This window comes from Suncus etruscus, chromosome 3 (genome assembly GCF_024139225.1).
Source record: "Suncus etruscus isolate mSunEtr1 chromosome 3, mSunEtr1.pri.cur, whole genome shotgun sequence".
In the NCBI taxonomy this organism is placed as follows: domain Eukaryota; kingdom Metazoa; phylum Chordata; class Mammalia; order Eulipotyphla; family Soricidae; genus Suncus; species Suncus etruscus.
Window position 1 is genome coordinate 154304124 of NC_064850.1, and position 21799 is coordinate 154325922.

Consider the following 21799-nt stretch of genomic DNA (forward strand, 5'->3'; position numbering starts at 1 on the left):
AACAATAAACTGAGTTATTCTCCTTGTGGCTGATGGATGCTTCCTTGTGAGCACTCTACATAACCAGGATCCTACCTCACCAGCGACTCTGACCTCAATAACTTCTACATCTTGGGAATCTTACTTCACTAGTATCATTTACACCTTGTATACCACATGTGGGGTATTCAAATTATGGTCTGTGTGAGGCAAGCGTCTTAACCTTGTACTATGGATTTGACCCCTTGTTTGTTTTCTTTTTTTTGTTTGTTTGTTTGTTTTTTTTTGTTTTTGGGCCACACCCGGTGACGCTCAGGGGTTACTCCTGGCTATGTGCTCAGAAGTCGCTCCTGGCTTGGGGGACCATATGGGACGCCGGGGGATCGAACCGCGGTCCGTCCTAGGCTAGCGCAGGCAAGGCAGGCACCTTACCTCCAGCGCCACCGCCCGGCCCCCCTTGTTTGTTTTCTTATAAAACCATTCAATATTGCTTTCTTTAAAAAAAAAATTAGTAAAAAGGGGCCGGAGCAGTGGCACAAGTGGTAAGGCATTTTGCCTTGCACATGCTAATTTAGGACAGACCATGGTTCTATCCCTCAGCGTTTCATGTGGTTCCCCAAGCCATGAGCGATTTCTGAGCACAGAGCCAGGAGTAACCCCTGAGCTTCACCAGGTGTGGTCCAAAAAATAAAATACAAAAAAAGCTAATGGGGCTGGAGTGGTAGCACAGTGGGTAGGACATTGGCCTTGCACACAGTCGACCTACTTTCAATTTCGGTATCCCATATGTTCCCTCAGCCTGCTGAGAGTGATTTCTGAGCGCAGAGCCAGGATAACCCCTTAGTGCCATCAGGTGTGGCCCCAAAACAAAAACATAATAATAATAATAACAATAACAATAACAACAACAAAGTAAATAAGTGGGAAGGGCAATTGCCTTGCATGAGGCTAACCCAGGTTCGATTCCTGGCATCCTGTATGGTCCCACAAGACTGCCGGGAGTAATTTCTCAGTGTAGAGCAGGAATAATCCCTGAGTGCCCCCCCCCCCACAATGTAAATAAGGAGGGCTAGAGCAAGAGTACAGTGGCTAGGACATTTGTCTTGCATTCAGCTGACCCTGGTTTAATCCTCAGCATCACATTATGTTACCATGAGCCTGCCCGGAGTGATCTCTGAGCAGAGCCAGGAGAAAATGATGAGCACTGCCAGGAGTAACCCCAACACAAAAACAAAGTAAAAAAGAATGAATCAGGGCCCGGAGAGATAGCACAGCGGTGTTTGCCTTGCAAGCAGCCGATCCAGGACCAAAGGTGGTTGGTTCAAATCCCGGTGTCCCATATGGTCCCCCGTGCCTGCCAGGAGCTATTTCTGAGCAGATAGCCAGGAGAAACCCCTGAGCACCGCCGGGTGTGGCCCAAAAACAAAAACAAAAAAAAAAACAAAACAAAACAAAAAAAAAGAATGAATCAGATTAAGTTTCTTTTTGTTTTTTGTTTTTTTGTTTTGGGGCCACATCCGGTGACGCTCAGGGGCTACTCCTGGCTCTGCACTCAGAAATCACTCCTGGCTTGGGAGACCATATGGGATGCCTGGGGATCCATCCTAGGTCAGCTGAGTGCAAGGCAACACCCTGCTGCTTCGACACCGCTTCTGTCCCAGATTAAGTTTTTAAGAAAATAAATCAAAATGATACTCATTTTACAAATGATAGTCTATTTTTATAAGTTCTTTATAATTGATATATATATGACAAAAACAAAGAATGTTACAAAGTTTTCATAGTTTAATTGCTAAAGCTATTGATGAGAAAAATCTTTCTTTTTGTAATGTCTTGACTTCATTAATAGGACTGACTGCGGATGCTAGAGTGGTAATAAACAGAGCCCGTGTAGAATGCCAGAGTCATAAACTTACAGTTGAGGACCCAGTCACTGTGGAATATATAACTCGCTTCATTGCAACCTTAAAGCAGGTGAGTCCATAGGCCAACAGATTTAAAGTTTTCTCCTTTCCCATCTTTATGGGTCCTATCATACATAGTAATGCTACCATCATCCTAGTCATTAATCTATTAAATTTCTTGTTCTTTCTCCTACTTCATACTATCTTAATGATGAATTAATTTCATCACTGGAAATTGCTATCAAGATAAAATCTGGAAGTTTATACTAAAATTTGAAAGCGCCATAAATCTAAACTTATAAGGGAATTTCTATACTTCTGTATTAGGAACCATTTTTTATTTATTTTTTTTTTTTTTTTGGTTTTTGGGCCACACCCGTTTGACGCTCAGGGGTTACTCCTGGCTATGTGCTCAGAAATCACCCCTGGCTTGGGAGGACCATATGGGACACCGGGGGATCGAACCGCGGTCCATCCGCTTGCAAGGCAGACACCTAACCTGTAGCGCCACCTTCCCGGCCCCAGGAACCATTTTTTAAAATTTTTTGTTTTTGTTTTTGGGCCACACCTGGTGACGCTCAGGGGTTACTCCTGGCTATGCGCTCAGAAGTTGCTTCTGGCTTGGGGGACCATATGGGATGCCGGGGGATCGAACCACGGTCCGTCCAAGGCTAGCACAGGCAAGGCAGGCACCTTACCTCTAGCGCCACCGCCCAGCCCCCCATTTTTTAAATTTTACCAAGGAAATACCCATGATTTGTTCATAACAAAATCCTTAACATTAGTAAACTATTCTGTATCTGATTTCTGAATTCACTTTAGATATATAATTTTGCTTTAAGGTAATCATCACAGTATTTTTCACTTAATATTTTGTGTCTTCATTATATATGCCAACATAGTCTTTATACTTATTATTTAATCTGTATGTTTAATAGTATAATTCCTATCTGGTAATTATTTAGGTTGTTTCCTGTTTCTTTCCCTTTTTCCTCAATTTGCTGCTTTAATAACATTACTCTGTCTTTGTCAGACTTTTTCTTTTTGTTTTTTGAATTATACTGTTAAATTAATTTTCAGTATGGGATTACTAGCTTAGAGTTTGTAATTGTTTTTAAGACTCTTGTTATGTGTAGCTAAATTGCTTTCTAAAAAGATTGAACCAATTTTTATTGTGTAACCAGCAATGCATAAATGTATCCCTGAAGGATCATCAGCATTGGGTTTTTCATTTTTCTTTTATTTTGCAAATAAGTATAACATAGAACTGTAATAGCTGTTTTAATTTGTATTTTATAATTAGTAGTGTGGTTGATTTTTTTTCCACATGGTTTGCTATTTTCATTTCTCCTAGTGTAAACTATCTTTCCTATTGACAGGCTCTTGAGTGCTTAAGAATGTGTCCTCAAGAGCCAGAATTTTGAGATATGAATCTTGGCTTTGTTTTTTCCTAGCTAATGCCTTTGGGCAAACTAGTTAGTCTATTTTGCCTCTATTTTCTGATATATAAAATAACTGTTATGATAATTTGTTAAATATATTTGAAACAAAAAATATATTTGAAACATGTAGAACACTTACTGACATAGACTTTATTTACGTTTGTTCATGCAAATAATCTTGGTTAGGTTATTCTAGACATTAAAGTTGTAGTTAATTTATTTTATCGCTTTCCCATTTGTTTGGTTTAGGGCCACCCCTGGTGGTGTTCAGTCAGAGGCTACTCCCAGCTTTGTGCTGTGGGTTACTCCTAAAGCTGCTTGAAAGACAATGCAGTGCAAAGGATCAATACACACACACACACACACACACACACACACACACACACACACACAACCCTCTTATACACAAAGCATGTTTTCAGTTGGTTGAACTATCTCTCTAGCCTCAGTATACTAAAGTTTTAAATTACATTTTTTTTTTTTTTTTGGTTTTTGGGTCACACCTGGCTGCCTTCAGGGGTTACTCCTGGCTCTGTGCTCAAAAATCACTCCCGTCAGGCTCAGGGTACCATATGGAATGCTGGTAATCAAACCACTGCCCATTTAGGTCAGCCGTGTGCAAGGCAAATGCCCTACCGCTGTGCTATCTCTCTGGCACCTTAAATTACATTTACAAAATGTTTCTATTTTAAAATTTAATTCATTTGCAAAGTCATCCAATAATTGTTCTACTTTTCTCCCTTTTTTATTTTACTTTTGATTTTTCAGTATTCAAAAGCAATTCACAAGTAACCATGTTACTAAACTGTAATAAAAAAAATAAGAAAAACTATTTGGGCTGGCGAGATAGCACAGTGGTGGAGCGTTTGCCTTGCAAGCAGCCAACCCAGGACCAGAGGTGTTTCGAATCCCGGCATCCCATATGGTCCCCCGTGCCTGTCAGGAGAGATTTCTGAGCAAATAGCCAGGAGTAATCCCTGAGCACCACCGGGTGTGGCCCAAAAACCAAAAAAAAAAAAAAAAGAAAAGAAAAAATGTTTAGGGTATCATATATACCAGATCTTCAATGAGCTTTTTAGGCTTCCCTTTTGATTTTAGGGTTGAACACTTAAAAAAAATACACATCATTGGCCAGAGTGAGAGTACAGCGGATAGGGCACTTGTGATCCCTCAAATACCTCCAGAAACATTTCCCAGGCATCATGTATCAGTAGTTCCTGAGCACTGCCAGCTATGGTCCCCCCAAAAATTACAAAAACATTAATAAGTAAAAAATGTCTCTCTTCTAATATATAAACCATCAACTTTATTCCTTAGTCTGAACTAAGCCATTTAGGAGATATAGAGGAATTAAGACATAAACTCTATTTGTTAAAGTTTAAGTTTGGATTCCACAGTTACCACCATTTAAGCAACAACCCACTTTCACCACTAATCTCAGAAAAGATGCAAGTCATGCCACTAAAATTCACTAGTACACTGGTCTCCGGCTGAAAACTCTGGGCACACTCATAAGGGGTGCAGATTGAATCCCTGCCCTGCTGAAGCCCTGGCAGCCATGCCTACCTACACCCAATTGCCATGCAAGCCATGCAAATGGCTCAACTTTACTGTTTTGTGTCATCTCTGCAGAGATGCCAAACAGATTTGAAATTCCAGATATATTGATTTACAGGCTGAGAATTCTGGGAACTTTGGGGCGGGACCCTTCAACCCCCACTGTCTGAAGCTCCAACTGCCACACCCACATCTCACAGCTTCCACCATGTAAACAAGAGCCCAACTTTATAGCTTCACCACTAATCTCGGAAGACATGTAAACCAAGCCAAGCACTGAAACCATTAACCTAGTTCTACAGATCCTGAAGTTGGTTCATAGAAACAGCCACATCATGCCTCCAAATTCCACAAATCTGACAACCCAGTAGAAACACACCAAATTAAAAAGGGGGGGGGGCAGTGAGGTGGTGCTAGAGGTAAGGTGTCTGCCTTGCAAGCGCTAGCCAAGGAAAGATCGCAACCGCGGTTCGTTCCCCAGCGTCCCATATGGTCCCCCAAGCCAGGGGCAATTTCTGAGCGCTTAGCCAGGAGTAAACCCTGAGCATCAAACAAGTGTGGCCCAAAAAACAAAACAAAACAAAAAAGAAACACACCAAATTAGATGGGAAAGTAGCATAGAAGCCAATTAAGCTCAACAGACAATATAACAGGGGCAGAGTGATGGTGCAAGTGGTAGGGTGTTTGCCTTGCGAGCAGCTAACCTAGGATGGACTGAGGTTCAATCTCCCCGCATCCCATATGATCCCCCAGGCCGAGAGCGATTTCTGAGTACATAGCAAGAGTAACCCTTAAGCCTCGCCGGGTGTAGCCCAAAAAGCAAAAAAGAAAACAACAACAACAACAAACAGGACCAGAGAGATAGCATGGAGGTAAGGCATTTGCCTTGCATGCAGAAGGACGGTGGTTCGAATTCCAGCATTCCATATGGTCCCCCGAGCCTGGCAGGGGAAATTTCTGGGCCTTGAGTCAGAAGTAACCCCTGAACGCTGCTGGGTGTGACCCGAAAACAAAACACGCGCGCGCGCGCACACACACACACACACACACACACACACACACACACACACACACACACACACAAAACCAATATAACAATATAACACAGAATGCTTAATGAACACACATCTTAGTAATCCCTCAGGCAATGACTTTCTTTTTTTTTTTTTTTTTTTTTTTTTTTGGTTTTTGGGTCACACCCGGCGGTGCTCAGGGGTTACTCCTGGCTGTCTGCTCAGAAATAGCTCCTGGCAGGCACGGGGGACCATATGGGACACCGGGATTCGAACCAACCACCTTTGGTCCTGGATAGGCTGTTTGCAAGGCAAACGCTGTCGTACTATCTCTCCGGGCCCTTGACCTCATTGTGAGATATAACAATTTTCACGAATTTTCTTTTGCTGAAGTATTTTCCTTTTTTGTTTGTTTGTTTGTTTTGTTTTATTTTGTTTTTGGGCCACACCCGGTGACGCTCAGGGGTTACTCCTGGCTATGCACTCAGAAGTCGCTCCTGGCTTGGGGGACCATATGGGACGCCGGAGGATTGAACCGCGGTCCATCCTAGGCTAGCACTGGCAAGGCAGACACCTTACCTCTAGCGCCAACACGCCGGCCCCATTGCTGAAGTATTTTCTAATTAATTTCATTAGCCATTTTGTTGTAATAGGCAATAGAAAATAATTTGATGCCCACTAACGAGGCAGGTTTGGGGTGGGGGATGGGAAACTGGGAACATTAGGAATTCTCTAATATGAGGAGAGATCATACTGATTAATGGAATTGCTGTTGGAATGTTATCTGCCTGTAATATGAACAACTTTGTAAACCACAATGTTTAAATAATGTTAAAATATTAATATAGGATCAGATGATAGCTTAAGTTTCTAGCTTAACTATTTCCATTCACATTTAGTGACTTATTAAAATGTCTATTAAATTATTTTACATTTTTTTAATTTAGGTTCTGTGACAACACCCTGCAGTTCCTAGAGCTTACTCTGGGTTTAGCACTCTGGAATTACTCCTGAGTAAAGTTCAGGGATGATGATATGAGATGTCAGGGATCAAACCTGGATCAGCAGCATACATAGCAGGATTCCTACCCACTATACTATCTCTCCAGTCTGATCGCATTTTGACTTTTTTTTGTTTTGTTTTGTTTTGTTTTGGGGCCACACCCGGCAGTGCTCAGGGGTTTCTCCTGGCTATCTGCGGAGAAATAGTGCCTGGCAGACACGGGGGACCATATGGGATGCCAGGATTCAAACCAACCACCTTAGGCTGCTTGCAAGGCAAACACCGCTGTGCTATCTCTCCGGCCCCACATTTTAACTTTAAATAAATATAACACACAGACAAGTGTAAGAAAAAGGCTAGATAAAGCTGTTTTACACAGTTCATTTTTTTTGTTTGTTTCAGGGCCACACCCTGTGGTGCTCCTTGTTTACTCCTGGCTCTGCACTCATTCCTGACTGGGCTCAGGGGACTATATGAAGTACCAAGCACTGAGCTGGGTTAGCCATATGTAAGTCAAATACCTTACCTGCTGTACTATCTCTCTGTCTGACCACAGACCTTAAATTTGCCAACAGCTTTAGTTCTGGGCTTCAACTTGTCTCAGAATTTGTTGATTTGGCGGCCAGAGAGATAATTCGGTGGACAGGATGCTTGCCTTGCATATGACCAACTGGGTTCGATAGACATAAAATTTGATTATAGATTGGGATTAGCTAAAAATAACTTTAATAAGAAAATCTTGTAGCCAGAGCCATTGTACAGCGGGCAGGGCATTTGCCTTGCATGTGACCATCCTGGGTTTGATCTCCGTTGTCCCATATGGTTTCCTGTTTATCATCCGGAATAATAAATGAACACAGAGCCAGGAATAATCTTGGAGTGTCACTAGGTGTGGCTCAAACTCCCAAAAGATCATTTTGATAGAAATATTTCATTTACTATTAGAATTTATTATTGATAATTAATATTATTATACTTTGTCTGACCTGAAACATTAAGTAGTTAAGAAAACATTTTATTTTATTTTACAGAAATATACTCAAAGCAATGGACGAAGACCTTTTGGTATTTCTGCCTTAATTGTAGGTTTTGATGATGATGGTATCCCAAGATTGTATCAAACTGATCCCTCTGGTACATATCATGCTTGGAAGGTGAGTCATAAATTTGTTAATGTATTTTAAAAGTTGAGTTGTTACATGCACTGGATATGATTTTTCTTTTTCTTTTTCTTTTTTTTTTTGGGGTTTTTGGGTCACACCCAGCAGTGCTCAGGGGTTATTCCTGGCTCCAGGCTCAGAAATTGCTCCTGGCAGGCACGGGGAACCATATGGGACGCCGGGATTCGAACCGATGACCTCCTGCATGAAAGGCAAACGCCTTACCTCCATGCTATCTCTCCGGCCCCAGATATGATTTTTCACTTTCAGAGACATACCAGAAGAATAATGTATTTGGTTATACCCAGCGGCACTCAGGTTACTCCTGGCTCTGCACTCAGAAATCACCATTCATCCTGGGTTGGTCACATACAAGGCAAATATCCTGCCACTATGTTATCACTTCAGCCCCCCCAAGGTTTAAATAATGTCATAGTTTATTTTACTATTGTTGAAAGCCAAATAAATTAGAGAGGAAGTCTATCATGATCTTTATGATTTTTTTTTTTTTTTTTTTTTTGCGCTCAGGGGTTACTCCTGGCAGGCTCAGGGGACTATATGGGATGCTGGGATTCAAAACGAAGCATGCAATGCAAACACCCTACCTCCATGCTATCTCTCTGGCCTCTCTTTATAATATTATTAATGGGATAATTTTATTAACGTACCTATACTTGGATACTGGATTTGGGGTGGGAAATAATGGGGCACAACAAGTGGTGCTCAGAACTTATACTTAATAAGCTCTGAGCTCTGATCATGGATGACACCTAGCAGATCTTAGAGAATCATATATGGTGCCAGGGGTTGAATCAGGATTGGTGTATACAAGGCAAGTACCTTAATCCCTGTATTATCACTCTCCCCTCATCCTTAGATACTAGTTTATAAACCAGTTAACGAGGTTGATTATACATGACTATATTATAATTTGATTTTATTATTTTGATGGGAGGAGGATCAGAACCAGTGGTACTCAACGTTGCTTTCAGTTCAATGCTTGGGTGGTGCCAGGAATCAAGCCCTGGTCTCTTGCATGGTAGGCACATGCTCTAATCTCTTGAATTGTTTTTCCAGCCCCCTGATTGTATTCTTTCCACCAATATTAGAATACTGGATCCAGGGACTTTTTGGTAAAGTGTCTTCCTGGCATGTATGAGACCCTGGCACTGGAAAATATGAAGACTGATTACTTTATCTTGCCTTAATAAAAATATTTGTAACCTTCAAAAAAAAAGATGAATACTGTATCAGCTACACATTTTCTTTTAACTTATCTGGATATTTAGTTGTTAAAGGGAAGCTGGAATTGCCTGCTGCAAATAAGGATTCTTTATATGCCAATAAAAATATGTTATATGGGGGGCCGGGCGGTGGCGCTAAAGGTAAGGTGCCTGCCTTGCCTGCACTAGCCTTGGACGGACCGCGGTTCGATCTCCCGGTGTCCCATATGGTCCCCCAAACCAGGAGCAACTTCTGAGCACATAGCCAGGAGTAACCCCTGAGCGTTACCGGGTGTGGCCCAAAAAACAAAAACAAAACAAAAATATATATATGTTATATGGGTAATGTTGCACTGGTGAAGGGGGGTGTTCGGTTTATGACTGTAACCCAAATATGATCATGTTACTTAAATAAAAATATATTTAATAAAAAAAATTTAGAAAAAAATATGTTATATAGGGGGCTGGAGCAATAGTGCAGCGGTAGGGTGTTTACTTTGCACTCAGCCAATCACGGACAGACTCTGGTTGGATTCCCAGCATCCCATATGGTCCCCTGAGCCTGCCAGGAGTGATTTTTGAATGCAGAGCCAGGAGTAACCCCCAAGCACCACCGGGTGTGACCCAAAAACCAAAAAGAAAAAAAGTTAGATGTGCTGTATTTCTTTTTTTTTTTTTTTTTTTGGTTTTTGGGCCACACCCTGTGACACTCAGGGGTTACTCCTGGCTATGCGCTCAGAAGTTGCTCCTGGCTTCTTGGGGGACCATATGGGACGCCGGGGGATCGAACCGCGGTCCATCCTAGGCTAGCGCAGGCAAGGCAGGCACCTTACCTCCAGCGCCACCGCCCGGCCCCGTGTGTTGTATTTCTTGTGTTTTCCAAATATTTGTTCTAAACAAAATTATTGCAGTCTTTTTTGAAATGTTTTTAAGCCTGCCATCTTCTATTTACTCTCATAATTGCATCATTAATCTATTTTTTTTTTGTTTTGTTTTTGGGCCACACCCAGCGGTGCTCAGGGGTTACTCCTGGCTGTCTGCTCAGAAATAGCTCCTGGCAGGCACGGGGGACCATATGGGACACCGGGATTCGAACCAACCTCCTTTGGTCCTGGATCGGCTGCTTGCAAGGCAAACACCGCTGTGCTATCTCTCCGGGTCCCATTAATCTATTTTCACATCATGCTCAGCAATGTTCAGGGACTCCATCAGGCTCCTGGGCCATCTACTGTTGGTGGTGCTTGGGGGACCTTGTAGTGCTATGGGTAAAAATCTGAGTCCTCTGCATGCAGACATGTGCTCCAGCCTATTGAACTATCCCTCTAACTTCTGCATCAAAAGTCTTTTCTCCCTTCCTTTCTCTTTCTCTCTTTCCCTCCCTCCCTCTCTCCCTTCCTTCCTTGATTCCTTAAGGAATATTTGACCATATCTGGAAATAGGTTTGGTTGACATATCTAGTGTAGGGGGGTGGGTATGCTGGCATCTAGTGGATAGAGGCTGCTAGTCATAAAAATCACAGAGCAGCCCACCTGCCTTACCTACCAACATAGAATTATACAGACTAAAATATCAATAGTTCTCAGCTGAAAAAGCTCAATTTCCCCCCTCTCTAACCCTCCATTTCATCATTTGTGAACCGTGGTGAGAAAGAGTATCTATTTGTTGTTGCCATGTCTTAATAAGATAGTACAAGTGAAATGCTTGGCAGCATGCCTGATAAATTCCTCTTATCATTTTCTGTTGTTATCACTAATGCTAGGGATAGGATTATTGCTTATTTAATTCAAAGAATATGCCATATGCTGCATATAACCATGAATCTGGAAATTATTTTTACTTTTTCCTTCATCTGATGAAAATTTCAACAGAGCAGATGAAATGTGGGGAATAAAAGTCCTTCTCATTTGTAATCATGCACCAAAATTAAGTGACCCCCCCCACCTTCTGTTCTGGGTTTGTGTGTGTGTGTATGTGTGTGTGTGTGTGTGTGTGTGTGTGTGTGGTTTTTGGGTCACACTCGGCAGTGCTCAGGGGTTACTCCTGGCTCCATGCTCAGAAATTGCTCCTGGCAGGCACGGGGGACCATGTGGGACGTCAGGATTTGAACTGATGACCTTCTGCATGAAAGGCAAATGCCTTATCTCCGTGCTATCTCTCCGGCCCCTGTTTTAAGAAAATTATCTGCGGGTGGTGGTGGCGGCAGCAAATAAAGAAAATTAGCCGCAATCTCTTTCATGGAAACAACTTTCTTGTTATTATTACTATTGTTTAACTTCTTTTTTATCTTCTCCTTTTTCACAATATTGAAAATTCCTGTCCATATCTTTTGGAATTACAATCCTTTTAATTTTTTCTGGTTTTAAATGACAGGAGCCAGTAGAATAATAGACCAGGACATATGGCATTGTTATATTTGCATCATTTGGGATCTAACATTGACATATTTGAGAGTATTAATGCCACTATGACAAATTATTCTTTTTTGGGCCACACCCGGTGATGCTCAGGGGTTACTCCTGCTATGCGCTCAGAAGTCGCTCCTGGCTTGGGGGACCATATGGGACACCGGGGGATCGAACTGCGGTCCGTCCAAGGCTAGCGCAGGCAAGGCAGGCACCTTACCTCTAGTGCCACCGCCCGGCCCCGACAAATTATTCTTAGAGTAATGAAATGATGTTCTGAAATGTTTGCTAGGTTTTGAAACCTATCACTTTTACTTAGCAGGGAATACTGGGGAAAAACTAAACCTTTAACTTTTTGTTTGTTTTTTGTTTTTGGGTCACACCCAGCAGCACTTGGGTTACTCCTGGCTCCACACTCAGAAATTACTTCTGGCAGGCTTGGGGGACCATATGGGATGCTGGGATTCGAACCAATGACCTTCTGCATGAAAGGCAAACGCCTTACTTCCATGCTATCTCTTCGGCCCCCTAAACCTTTAACTTTTACTTAGTAATGATAAATTCATTTAGAATGTAATGTAATTCATAATTATCTTTTCTTTAAGGCTAACGCAATAGGCCGAAGTGCTAAAACCGTTCGAGAATTTCTTGAAAAGAATTACACAGAAGATGCGATAGCAAGTGACAATGAAGCTATCAAATTAGCAATAAGAGCTTTGCTAGAAGTAAGTGACCTGATAAAGCATATTCAGAAAGGCATATTTTTCCTTGTCTACTTGCTTAGTACAACATAAAATTTGCTGAAATGGTTCTGATATCGCACTTGTTTTACATTAGGTTGTCCAGTCTGGTGGGAAAAATATTGAGCTTGCTATAATAAGAAGAAATCAGCCTTTGAAAGTAAGTCATTAATCAAAGAGGAAAAATGAGTACCTTTATATATAATATAAAGTATAAATGTTTCTGACATCTGTAAAACTTTATTACACTCATTATAATATCTGTTAGCATTCATTATTATATAATGGATGTTTTGTTTCTGGAGACTAATATTTGCTAGTTTGTAGATATTTATTGCAAACAATACCTTTCCCAGAGTAAGATGTAGAGGTGCTGAGAACTATATTTCACAAATAGGTTACAACATTTAGTATGAATCTGCATTAATCCAGTTTCCTTAGGAGTGAGAATAACATAGTTCTTTGGGGATTTAGGTTAAGCTCATTCTTTATGTAGGAGATCAGGGTTTAATCTCTGGCACCACATGATCCATTATTACTACCAGGAGTGACCACCAACTGGGTATGGCCCAACAAAAACAAAACAAAACAACAACAACAAAAAAAAAAAAAAAACAAAAAAAAAGTTACTCTTTGCTAAATAGAGTTTTATTTCATTTCAATTGGGGGGGGGGGGGACACCAGAGGCTACTCCTGGCTTTGTGCTTAAGGTTACTTCTGGAAGTGCTCTGAAATTCTGGAGTTGCTCTAGAATCTATATCTAATGGTATCAGATATATCATCTGATAGTAGTATCAGAGTTACTGGGACTGTATCTGGCACATGTGACGCCTGGAATCAAACTTGTTTCCTCAAGCTTGCAAGACTATCACTGTGCAACTGAGCCATCCTTAGGTAACTTGTCAGAAAGACAAATTTCAATACATAGTGCAGTAACTTGGCCATGCTTCTTTGTGTTAAAAGTACTGTTATCATTTGTATACCTTTTGTCAATTGTCGGTTAAAACTTCTGGATAAGGGCCAGATCGATAGCTCAGCAGTAGGGTGTTTGCCTTGCATGTGGTCAACCCAGGACGGACTCTGGTTTGATCCCCTGCATCTTTTATGGTCCCCTGAGCCTGCCAGGAGCAATTTCTGAGCGCAGAGCCAGGAGTAACACCTGAGCACCACTGGTGTGGCCCCAAAATACCAAAAACAACAACAACAACAACACAAAACTGCTAGATGAAAAATTAATGATTCAGAATGGTGTAGGGATCAATAGTTCAGAATATTGTGATAGAAGACTAATTGAACAAAGAGCTTTTGAAATATGGGTCACTAGTACATAGTAAATAGCTCTCTTAGGGTATGAATATAATGTACAGATTCAAAGTGGGGCCAGAGATATAGTCTAGTGAATAAGGCACTTACAGTCAATCCTATGGTTTGTCAAATCTGCCAGGAGTGACACCTGGCACAGAGCTAAGAATAAGCCCTGAACACTATTAGGTGTGGCCCTAAAACTAAAAAGAAAATTCAAAGAGGGGCTGGAGAGATAGCATGGAGGTAGGGCGTTTGCCTTGCATGCAAAAGGACGTGGTTCGAATCCCAGCATCCCATATGGTCCCCCGTGCCTGCCAGGAGCAATTTCTTTTTTTTTTTTTTTTTTTTTTTTTTTGGTTTTTGGGTCACACCCGGCAGTGCTCAGGGGTTATTCCTGGCTCCAATGCTCAGAAATTGCTCCTGGCAAGCACGGGAGACCATATGGGAAGCCGGGATTCGAACCGATGACCTTCTGCATGAAAGGCAAACACCTTACCTCCATGCTATCTCTCCGGCCCCCTCAGGAGCAATTTCTGAGTGTAGAGCCAGAAATAACCCCTGAGCACTGCCAGGTGTGACCCCCCAAAAAACAAACAAAAAATTCAAAATAATGAAAATAATATGAGCTATATACTCAGATTATTGTATATATGCTTTTCCTTTTATTTCATTTCTTTTTTATTTCCCTACAATACTCAGGGGTTAATCCTGGCTTTGTATTTAGGAATTACTCTTGGTAGTGCTCAGGGAACCATATGAAATGTTGAGGATTAAACTCAGGTCAGCCATGTGTAAGGCAAATACCCTACTCACTGGACTATCACTCTGGCCCCTTATGCTTTTTATTTTAAGGAAAATATTTCAAGTGGAAATAGTTTGAAATTTAGAATTGGGTGATGCTATGGTGATTTTATTCTCTTGGCCTTTGTTGCTACTATCATTTTAACTTTGTATTCACTTTCATTAGTCAATCAAGGGGGGGAGGTGTGATTCCATAGTAGGGCAGCAGCAAAGTTGCAGTGTCCAAAGAAATGGAACAGTGCTGTAGAGTCTGCCCACATAAATAATCCTGGGGTATGGAGATGAAGTCAGCCAAATTGTTATTCTTAGCATGGAGCCAAAAAGAGTTATATCAATATCACAGGGTCACAGAATCACCAAAGTTGTGTCCCCACAGAATCATCTCTACAGCCCCACCACTTACATATATGCACACCTGGATGGATGGATGGATGGATGGATGGATGGATGATGGATGAATGGATGAATGGATGGATAGATAGATAGATAGATAGATAGATAGATAGATAGATAGATAGATAGATAGATAGATAATAGATACAGTAATATAGTGACAGGACAGATTTGGGGAAGGAAATTGGTCACACCCAGCAGTGCTTAAAGGTTACTTCTGGTTCTGAGCTCAGAAATCGCTCCTGGCAGGCTCAGGGGACAATAGGTGATAACCTGGAATCAAATGGGTCCATCTTGGATCCACTGCGTGCAAGGCAAATGCCTTTTCACTGTGCTATTGCTCCAGCCCCAGGACAGATATTTTTACTTAGGAGTGGTATAAAGGTATATAGACTGGCAACAAAGTTATACTGTCATTCCACATAGTAGTTTAGGATGGGCTGTGTGGTGAATAGAGCACAAAAGAGTTAGATGGATCAGGAGTTAAGTTTTAGCAGATCCATTTGTTTCATTGAGCAAGTTGCTGCCATTTTGTTTTAAATAAAAGGAAATTGATTTAAATAAAATAAATTTTTAAATGTCTACCTTGTGTTACTAAACAGTATAAATAATTATTTTCCTACCTCTTTTTGTTTGCCTGGAGAACACCACTCTCTATGGTGTTTTAGGGCTATACCTGGCTCAGTACTCAGGAATGATCCCTGACAGTGCTCAGGAGGCCAGTTATGGTGCTCAGGATTCAAAATGTGGTCAACTGCATGCAATGCAAGTGCCTTACCTCCTGTGCTATTTCTCCAGCCCTCTCAACAATTCTTTTGACTGACAAAATAGTTAAACTCAAAGAATCACATAGTGGGTAACATGGAGGGCCTAAGATTTGCAAGATTTATTAGAATAATCCTTGCATTAAATTTTTCTCTGCATTATATGCATATTTAGACTATATCTTACAGTACCACACTCCCCTATGCTTTTTTTTTTTTTTTTTTTTTGGTTTTTTTTGGGTCACACCCGGCAGTGCTCAGGGGTTACTCCTGGCTCCATGCTCAGAAATTGCTCCTGGCAGGCACGGGGGACCATATGGGACGCCGGGATTTGAACCGATGACCTTCTGCATGAAAGGCAAACGCCTTACCTCCATGCTATCTCTCCGGCCCCTCCCCTATGCTTTTTATTTGGCACAGGAACATTGAAAATGATGTAGAACTCTGATTCTGTTCATGATTGTTATATCAATGTTGCTCTTGAAACTTTTGAACCATAACACTGTTTATTTGCTATTATAAAATATCTATATTAGAAAATATGGGATTATAAAATGCAGTTGAGAATCTTTATATTATAATTAAAAATTATTTGTGCAATTTTTTTTGTCTTTTCAGATGTTTAGTGCCAAAGAAATTGAATTACAAGTAACTGCAATAGAAAAAGAAAAAGATGAAGTAGAGAAGAAAAAATCAAAGAAGACTAGCTAATTCTTATGATGAATAATAGGAAATTTTAACGTTTTGTTGTAGCCCTTAGAATTATTTAGTAAATTAAATTTTATTCATTTATTTGTTTTTATTATTACTTATTATCATTAATAATATTGTTATTGTTTATTGTTATTTTTATTATTTATTTGTTATTTTTGTGGATTTATTTTGGTTTGTTTTGGTATAGTTTGGTTTTTTTTATTTTGGGCCACACTCACCTATACTCAGGAACTCCTGGCTTTGCATGCTGGAACCCCATTCACTCCTTCACATTTTAAGGTTCTTTGAGTACTACTAGGAGGAATTCCTGAACACCAAGTCAGGAGTAGCTCCTGAGTTCAGCCCAGTGGATCTCAAATAAAAAGAAAAGTCTAGTTGTTTTTATTTAAAAAAATCTATAATTGCAGTGTTGTTCATGAAACATATTAATAACCTAATCCAATTAATTAAAGTATGGTAATCGCAAAAAAAGTATGGTAATCGCTTACTTTATTTATAGAAGCAGATGAATATACTCTGTATGCAAATGAGAGAAATTAATTGGAAATTTTAATTATGTCAAGTATATATGATTTGTTACATGGTCCATCAAATATTTAGCATTGTGTTAGATGCTTTGTTAGGTGAACACAAAATCTATAAAAATTGATTCCTGCCAACAGAAGGGTTTTCATCCAAGTTGTTAAAAAGGATGCCTTTGGAGCTGGAAAGGCTGTACTATAGGTAAGGCACTTGGCTTGGATGCAGCTGACCCAGGTTCAATCTCCAGTACCCCATATAATTCCCCCATTACCGCCAGGTGTGATTCCTGAGTGCACAGCCAGGAATAACCCCTGAGCATTGCTGGATGTGGCCCAAAAATAATGCAACAAGAAAAAGCGTAATTAGTGCCTGTAATGAGATTATATTACTTAAGACATATTAATAGGGGCTGGAGAGAGAGCATGGAGGTAGAGCATTTGCCTTGCATGCAGAAAGACGGTGGTTCGAATCCCGGCATCCCATATGGTCTCCTGAGCCTGCCAGGAGTGATTTCTGAGCATAGAGCCAGAAGTAACCCCTGAGCACTGCTGGGTGTGATCCAACACATCCCCAAAAATCCATATTAATAACCATAAAAACACAGGTGCACATTCCATATTATTTTAAAGATAAATCTTTTTGAAATACTCTTTTAAAAAACTAAATAAACATTTTTGACTTGTTTCTGGGCTACATATGGCTGCACTCGGGTATTTCCTGGCAGGCTCAGGAGATCATTGTGGGATGTTGGGATCAAACCCATGTCAGCCACATGCAAGGCAAATGCCCTACCCACTATACTATCACTCCAGCTCCTAGAGAGACTGAATTTTTTTACGGAAGAATGAAAAGCTGAGAAGAGATAAGAAAAATCTGTAAGGAAAAGAAATAGTTGCCGTAAGAACTATTGGTGCTTTGAGTACTAATAGGAGTATTCCTTGAACTCCAAGTCAGGAGTTTAGCCCAATGTGCTGTGCTCTGAAACAAAGGCAAAATTTTAAGAGAGATAAAGACCTGACAAGGCCCCCTCACTCATGTTCATCCATCTTTGGTCAAATTCCTATTCAGTTCTAGGGCCTGAAAAGGTTGTTTTGCTCAGGCCCTGTGATACTAGGTCAGTGCTTTCTGGGGTCTCTCAAAATGCTTGAGGGACCATGCAGTACTGGGGATTGAACTGAGTGCATAACCAGGAGTAACCCCTGAGCATCACTGGGTGTGGCCCCAGAACAAACAAAAACAACAAAAAAAAGAGAGCTGCCTGTTTTGCCGACCCCTGACCTAGGGGAAACAAAAACCATGAATTTCATAATTATCTGCCTCAGTATGCATATATAGAGACATGGCAGGAAGCAATGTCTTCTTTCGCTTTTTGGGCCACACCCGGTGACACTCGGGTTACTCCTGGCTATGCACTCAGAAATCTCTCCTGGCTTGGGAAACCATTTGGGAAGCTGGGGATCGCGCAATACTGCTTGCGCCACGGCTCTGGCCCCAATGTCTACATTTTTATGCTTTATTGAAATGAATATGTCATGACTCCTCATACTCTTTGGGGGGGGGTAGGGCCACATCCGGTGACACTCAGGGGTTACTCCTGGCTATGTCTCAGAAATCGCCCCTGGTTTGGGGGACCCTAAGGGACACCGGGGAAAAAACCACAGTCCGTTCTAAGTTAGCCACGTGCAAGGCAAACATCCTACCACTTGCGCCACCGCTCTGGGTCCTCCTTAGTACTCTTGATACATTACTTACAATCATGCATATACCTCCATGCAGCCAACCAAGTTTGATCCCAGCATTCCATATAGTTTCCAAGCGCTATCAAAAGTGATCCCTGGGGGCCGGAGAGATAGCATGGAGGTAAGGCGTTTGCCTTTCATGCAGGAGGTCATCGGTTCGAATCCCGGCGTCCCATAGGGTCCCCCGTGCCTGCCAGGAACAATTTCTGAGCCTGGAGCCAGGAATAATCCCTGAGCACTGCCGGGTGTGACCCAAAAACCACAAAAAAAAAAAAAAAAAAAAAGTGATCCCTGGGGCCGGGCGGTGGCGCTAGAGGTAAGGTGCCTGCCTTGCCTGCGCTAGCCTTGGACGGATCACGGTTCGATCCCCCGGCGTCCCATATGGTCCCCCAAGCCAGGAGTGACTTCTGAGTGTATAGCCAGGAGTAACCCCTGAGCGTCACCGGGTGTGGTTTGCCTTAGATGGCAGTTTGAATCCCGGCATCCCATATGATCCTCCAAGCCTTCCAGGAGCGATTTCTGAGCATAGAGCCAGGAGTAAACCCTGAACGCGGCCGGGTGTGACCCAAAAACTAAAAAAAAAAAAAAACTGATCCCCCTGAGAGCAGTGTCAGGGGTAATCCCTGAGCACTTTTTTTTTTTTTTTTTTTGGTTTCTCGGGCCACACCCATTTGATGCTCAGGGGTTACTCCTGGCTAAGCGCTCAGAAATTGCCCCAGGCTTGGGAGACCATATGGGACCCCGGGGGATCGAACCGCGGTTGCAATTGCTTGCAAGGCAGACACCTTACCTCTAGCGCCACCTAGCCGGCCCCTCCCTGAGCACTTCTTTTTTTTTTTTTTTTTTTTGGGCCACACCCGTTTGACGCTCAGGGGTTACTCCTGGCTATGTGCTCAGAAATCGCCCCTGGCTTGGGGGGACCATATGGGACGCCGGGGGATCGAACCGCGGTCGGTCCGTTCCTTGGCTAGCGCTTGTAAGGCAGACACCTTACCTCTAGCGCCACCTTCCCGGCCCAAGAAACTAGCAATAGCAATTACCAACATAGAAGGGAATTCTTTTTTTTTTTTTTTTTTGGTTTTTGGGCCACACCCGGTAACGCTCAGGGGTTACTCCTGGCTATGCGCTCAGAAGTCGCTCCTGGCTTGGGGGACCATATGGGATACCGGGGGATCGAACTGCAGTCTGTCCAAGGCTAGCGCAGGCAAGGCAGGCACCTTACCTCTTGCGCCACCGCCCGGCCCCTCCCTGAGCACTTCTAAGTGTGTCCCAAGAACCATAAACAAACTAAACAAACACAAGCATAAAATTATTGTAAACATATGGTCCAAACTATAATAATTAAAAATTTTTAAGTCTAGGGGCCGGAGCAACAGCAAATCAGTAGGGCATTTGCTTTTCACACGGCTGATCTAGGACGGACCTAGGTTCGAACCCTGGTGTCCCATATGGTTCCCTGAGTCAGGCACAATTTCTGAGCACGGGGGCCTGAGAGATAGCATGGAGGTAAGGCGTTTGCCTTTCATGCAGGAGGTCATCGGTTCGAATCCCGGCGTCCCATAGGGTCCCCTGTGCCTGCCAGGAGCCATTTCTGAGCCTGGAGCCAGGAATAACCCCTGAGCACTGCCGGGTGTGACCCAAAAACCACAAAAAAAAAAAAAATTTCTGAACACATAGCCAGGAGTAGCCCCTGAGCATTACCAGGTGTGGCCCAAACCTTCCCCCAAATTTAAGTCTAAAAAGCAATAGTAGGAGTGGCCTTGGTGGTTGGTACACTGATAGTGATGTTGTGTATAGAGTTAGAACATTGTTTACCTGACACTGTATTAAGTGTTAAAAAAATCACAGGGTCTAAACACAAAATAAAATTTAAAAAATATTAAAGGCCAGAGAGATAGTTTAGCAGGTAGGATTCTTGCCTCTCACACAGCTGACCATGGTTTAGTTACCAATACCACAGATGGTGCCCTGAGCCTATCAGGAGTGATCCTTGGACTTAAGTGAGAAGTGGGCCCTGAGCTCAAAAAAAAAATAATAATAAATAGCCAGGAGTAAACCCTGAGCACCATTAGAGATAGCTTAAAGGGCAGGAGAGTATGCTCTATATGTGGAATTCCAAGGTTTGATCCCCTACATCACAGGATGTTCAAGATTACTAGGTGCGACCTCCCCGAAGTGAGCCAGGAGCAGCCTCTGAGCACTACCATGTGTGGCCCCAATGCCCACCCCAATTAAATATTTTACCCAGTAAAATTTTTATTTTATATTCTCACCCATAGGTTAAGAAAAAAATTCACAAAAAAAATATCATACACAAAACAGGAATGGGAAACATACAGACAGAAACAGAGATCTCTGAAGATTAACAAAGAACATTTGAATATTATTTTGTGTTTTGTTTTGTTTTGTTTTTGGACCACACCCAATGATTCTCAGCAGTTATTTCTGGCTCTGTATTCCGAGTGGTACTTAGAGGACCATATGAGATGCAAGGGATTGAACCTGGATCAGCTGCATGGAAAGCAGATACTTTACCTACTGTACTATATTACACCTGCCCAACATTTGATCATTTTTACTAGCCCAATTTCCAGACAAAAACTCCTAACTTTGACTTAGTTTCCTAAAGAAGGTCTGAGTAACCTTCATGGATGAGGTACAGAAAAGCATGCAAACATCTTTGCTTTGTTTTTGTTTGAGGGCCACACCTGGCAGTGCTCAGGGTTTACTCCTGTCTCTGCTCAGGAATTACTTCTTGCATATGGGAAACTAAGGATCAAAACATGTTCAGCTGTGTGCAAGGAAACCCTGACCACTGTACTATGACTCTGGACCCCAAGTATGCAAACTTCTTCATGAACAAATCTCTGAATCTTCACAAGACTTTCTTTTTGGGGGGGAAGGGCACACCCGTTTGATACTCAGGGGTTACTCCTGGCTAAGCGCTCAGAAATTGCCCCTGGCTAGGGTGGACCATATGGGACGCTGGGGGATTGAACCGCAGTCCTTCCTTGGCTAGCGCTTGCAAGGCAGACACCTTACCTATAGTGCCACCTCTCCAGCCCCTTCACAAGACTTTCAATCAATTGAGATGCACGAAGTAGTTCTGGGATGGTAGAGATTAGTAGTAAACAATTT

General features: G+C 42.0%; 2 protein-coding genes across 3 annotated transcripts in view; one reads left to right on the plus strand and one right to left on the minus strand.

Moving 5' to 3' along the window:
- PSMA8 (proteasome 20S subunit alpha 8) overlaps positions 1-16397 on the plus strand; it is a 29257-nt gene extending 12860 nt beyond the window's left edge. The window contains exons 3-7 of the mRNA XM_049769583.1: positions 1829-1953; positions 7930-8052; positions 12289-12408; positions 12521-12583; positions 16305-16397. Of these exons, the coding sequence (XP_049625540.1) occupies positions 1829-1953; positions 7930-8052; positions 12289-12408; positions 12521-12583; positions 16305-16397 (524 nt within the window). The remainder of the gene's footprint in view (positions 1-1828; positions 1954-7929; positions 8053-12288; positions 12409-12520; positions 12584-16304) is intronic.
- KCTD1 (potassium channel tetramerization domain containing 1) overlaps positions 1-21799 on the minus strand; it is an 802770-nt gene that overhangs the window by 473830 nt on the left and 307141 nt on the right. The gene's annotated exons all lie outside the window — the stretch shown is intronic.